The sequence below is a fragment of the Ichthyophthirius multifiliis genome (genome assembly GCF_000220395.1).
Source record: "Ichthyophthirius multifiliis unplaced genomic scaffold scaff_1120509250921, whole genome shotgun sequence".
In the NCBI taxonomy this organism is placed as follows: Eukaryota; Ciliophora; class Oligohymenophorea; order Hymenostomatida; genus Ichthyophthirius; species Ichthyophthirius multifiliis.
The window spans coordinates 24,156-26,070 of NW_004086372.1; the positions used below are offsets into that span (position 1 = coordinate 24,156).

General features: G+C 14.5%; 1 protein-coding gene across 1 annotated transcript, besides 7 other annotated features; it reads left to right on the forward strand. All coding sequences in view use genetic code 6, as the record gives it.

Moving 5' to 3' along the window:
* The first annotated feature begins 43 nt into the window (after positions 1–43).
* Positions 44–131: a microsatellite.
* Positions 53–121: a microsatellite.
* Positions 69–131: a microsatellite.
* Positions 71–133: a microsatellite.
* Positions 134–596: 463 nt separating this feature from the next.
* Positions 597–639: a microsatellite.
* Positions 602–640: a microsatellite.
* A 259-nt stretch (positions 641–899) lies between these two features.
* Positions 900–988: a microsatellite.
* An 8-nt stretch (positions 989–996) lies between these two features.
* IMG5_113160 (hypothetical protein) lies at positions 997–1,631 on the forward strand (the record flags this gene model as incomplete). The annotated part of the gene is made up of 3 exons (XM_004034755.1): positions 997–1,234; positions 1,289–1,381; positions 1,434–1,631. The coding sequence occupies 3 exons, from the start codon at positions 997–999 to the stop codon at positions 1,571–1,573; spliced, it is 471 nt and encodes a 156-aa protein (XP_004034803.1). The 3' UTR covers positions 1,574–1,631.
* Positions 1,632–1,915: the final 284 nt, after the last annotated feature.

Sequence of the window (1,915 nt, forward strand, 5' to 3'; positions counted from 1 at the left end):
TAGCTTATTTAGAAACATCCTAAAAATATATATAAATGTTGGAATATAAATAATAAATATATATAATGTATATAAATATTTATATATATATATATATATATATATATATATTTACATATATTTATTTATATTTTTTTTATTATAATTATTTTAAATATTTTATTTTTACCATTAACCATATTTTCCATTATCTTCTTTTTGTTTTATCAAGTTATTTTACTTTTATTATTATAAATTACAACTATTTAAAAAAATTACAAAAAAGAAATGAAAAGCAAAACATTCCTAATGCTATTTAAACACATATACCTTTATATTTTTTATTTTAAATATATTTAAATCATTATAATTTTTTTTATTTATTTTTATATTCATTCAATAATAATACCGAATTTGCCCATTAATTAACATTCTTATTTATTTATTTGTACTTATTTGCTTTGTTCTTATATAAAACTATATATATCATTTTTAAAAATATCCATTAACATTTTTATTTAAATTATTTTTTCAGTATTATTTACTTTTTATTAGTGTGATATTTATATATTGTTTTTATTATTACTATAAAAAATTATTTAAAAACGATACTTCATAAAATAAAATATAAATAATAAAATGAAAAAAATAAATATAAAATAGCTTTTAAAAATTAAAATAATTATTTAATATATTAATCTACAAATATTATTAAATTATAATAAATTTAATTTTATTATTCTTTACTATAAATTATTTATATATAAGTTTAAATAATTTATTTTAAAATATAATTAATTTCCCATAAATATAATAATTTGACAATTAAAATTTTAAATTTTTAAGTTTCAATTTAAAAAAAAAAAAAAAATGTATAATTAAATAAAAAGTTAAAATTAAAATTGGCTATATTTTATTATAAAAAATAAAGAAAAGAAAAAAAATTAAAAAAAAAGAATAAAAAAATAAAAGTAAAAGTAAAAATATTAACAAAAAAAAAAAAATTAAATCTAAAAAATGAAAACTCACGTTGGTAATATTTTTTGTTTTTTCAAAAAATAAAGAAATAAAATTCTAAATTTAAATAAAAACAGAAGTTACATCATCAAGAAGAAAACAAAGAAAAGCTCATTTTGCATCTCCTTCTCATTTAAGATAATAATTAATGTCCTCTCATTTATCTGCAGATTTAAAAAAAAATACAATGTAAGATCACTTCCAATTAGAAAAGATGACGAAGTTGTTATAGTTAGAGGTAATAAATAAACCCAAAATTACTTATAAAAACTCTTTATATAAATAAAAAAAGGTAAATTCAAAGGTAATAAAGGAAAAGTAACCTAAGTTTACAGAAAAAAATGGGCAGTTCATGTTGAAAAAATATCCAAAAACAAATTAAATGGTAAAAAATAAATTAAAAATATAATAATAAATAATAATAATAATAAATATAGGTGCCCCTTATTAAATTCCCTTATCTGCATCATAATTAGTTATTACCAAAATTAAATTAGATAAATGCAGAGAAGATTTATTAAAGAGAAAGGCTGCAGGAATTGCAAAACAAAAAGGTCAAAAATATACAGTTGCTTGATGAAAATAATGTATTTTTTTAATAGAATATTATTTAGCTTTTTAAAAAAGATTTATAAATTAAAAAGATATTCAATATATATGATTTTTTATGTATGTTTTCTATCTTTTTTATTTATATTTTTATTTAAATTTATTTATCTTATTTTTGTTTTGCTTTATTTTGTCTTCAATCATCAGATATATATTCATATTAAGAAAAATCATCTTTATATTCATCCTTTAATTATTTTTATTATTATTTATATTTAAATGTTTACTTCTTCTATAATATTTTTATATTAATCATTTTCTTAAATATCTTAATTATCATCATATAATTATTCTTCTTCTTTTATAACTA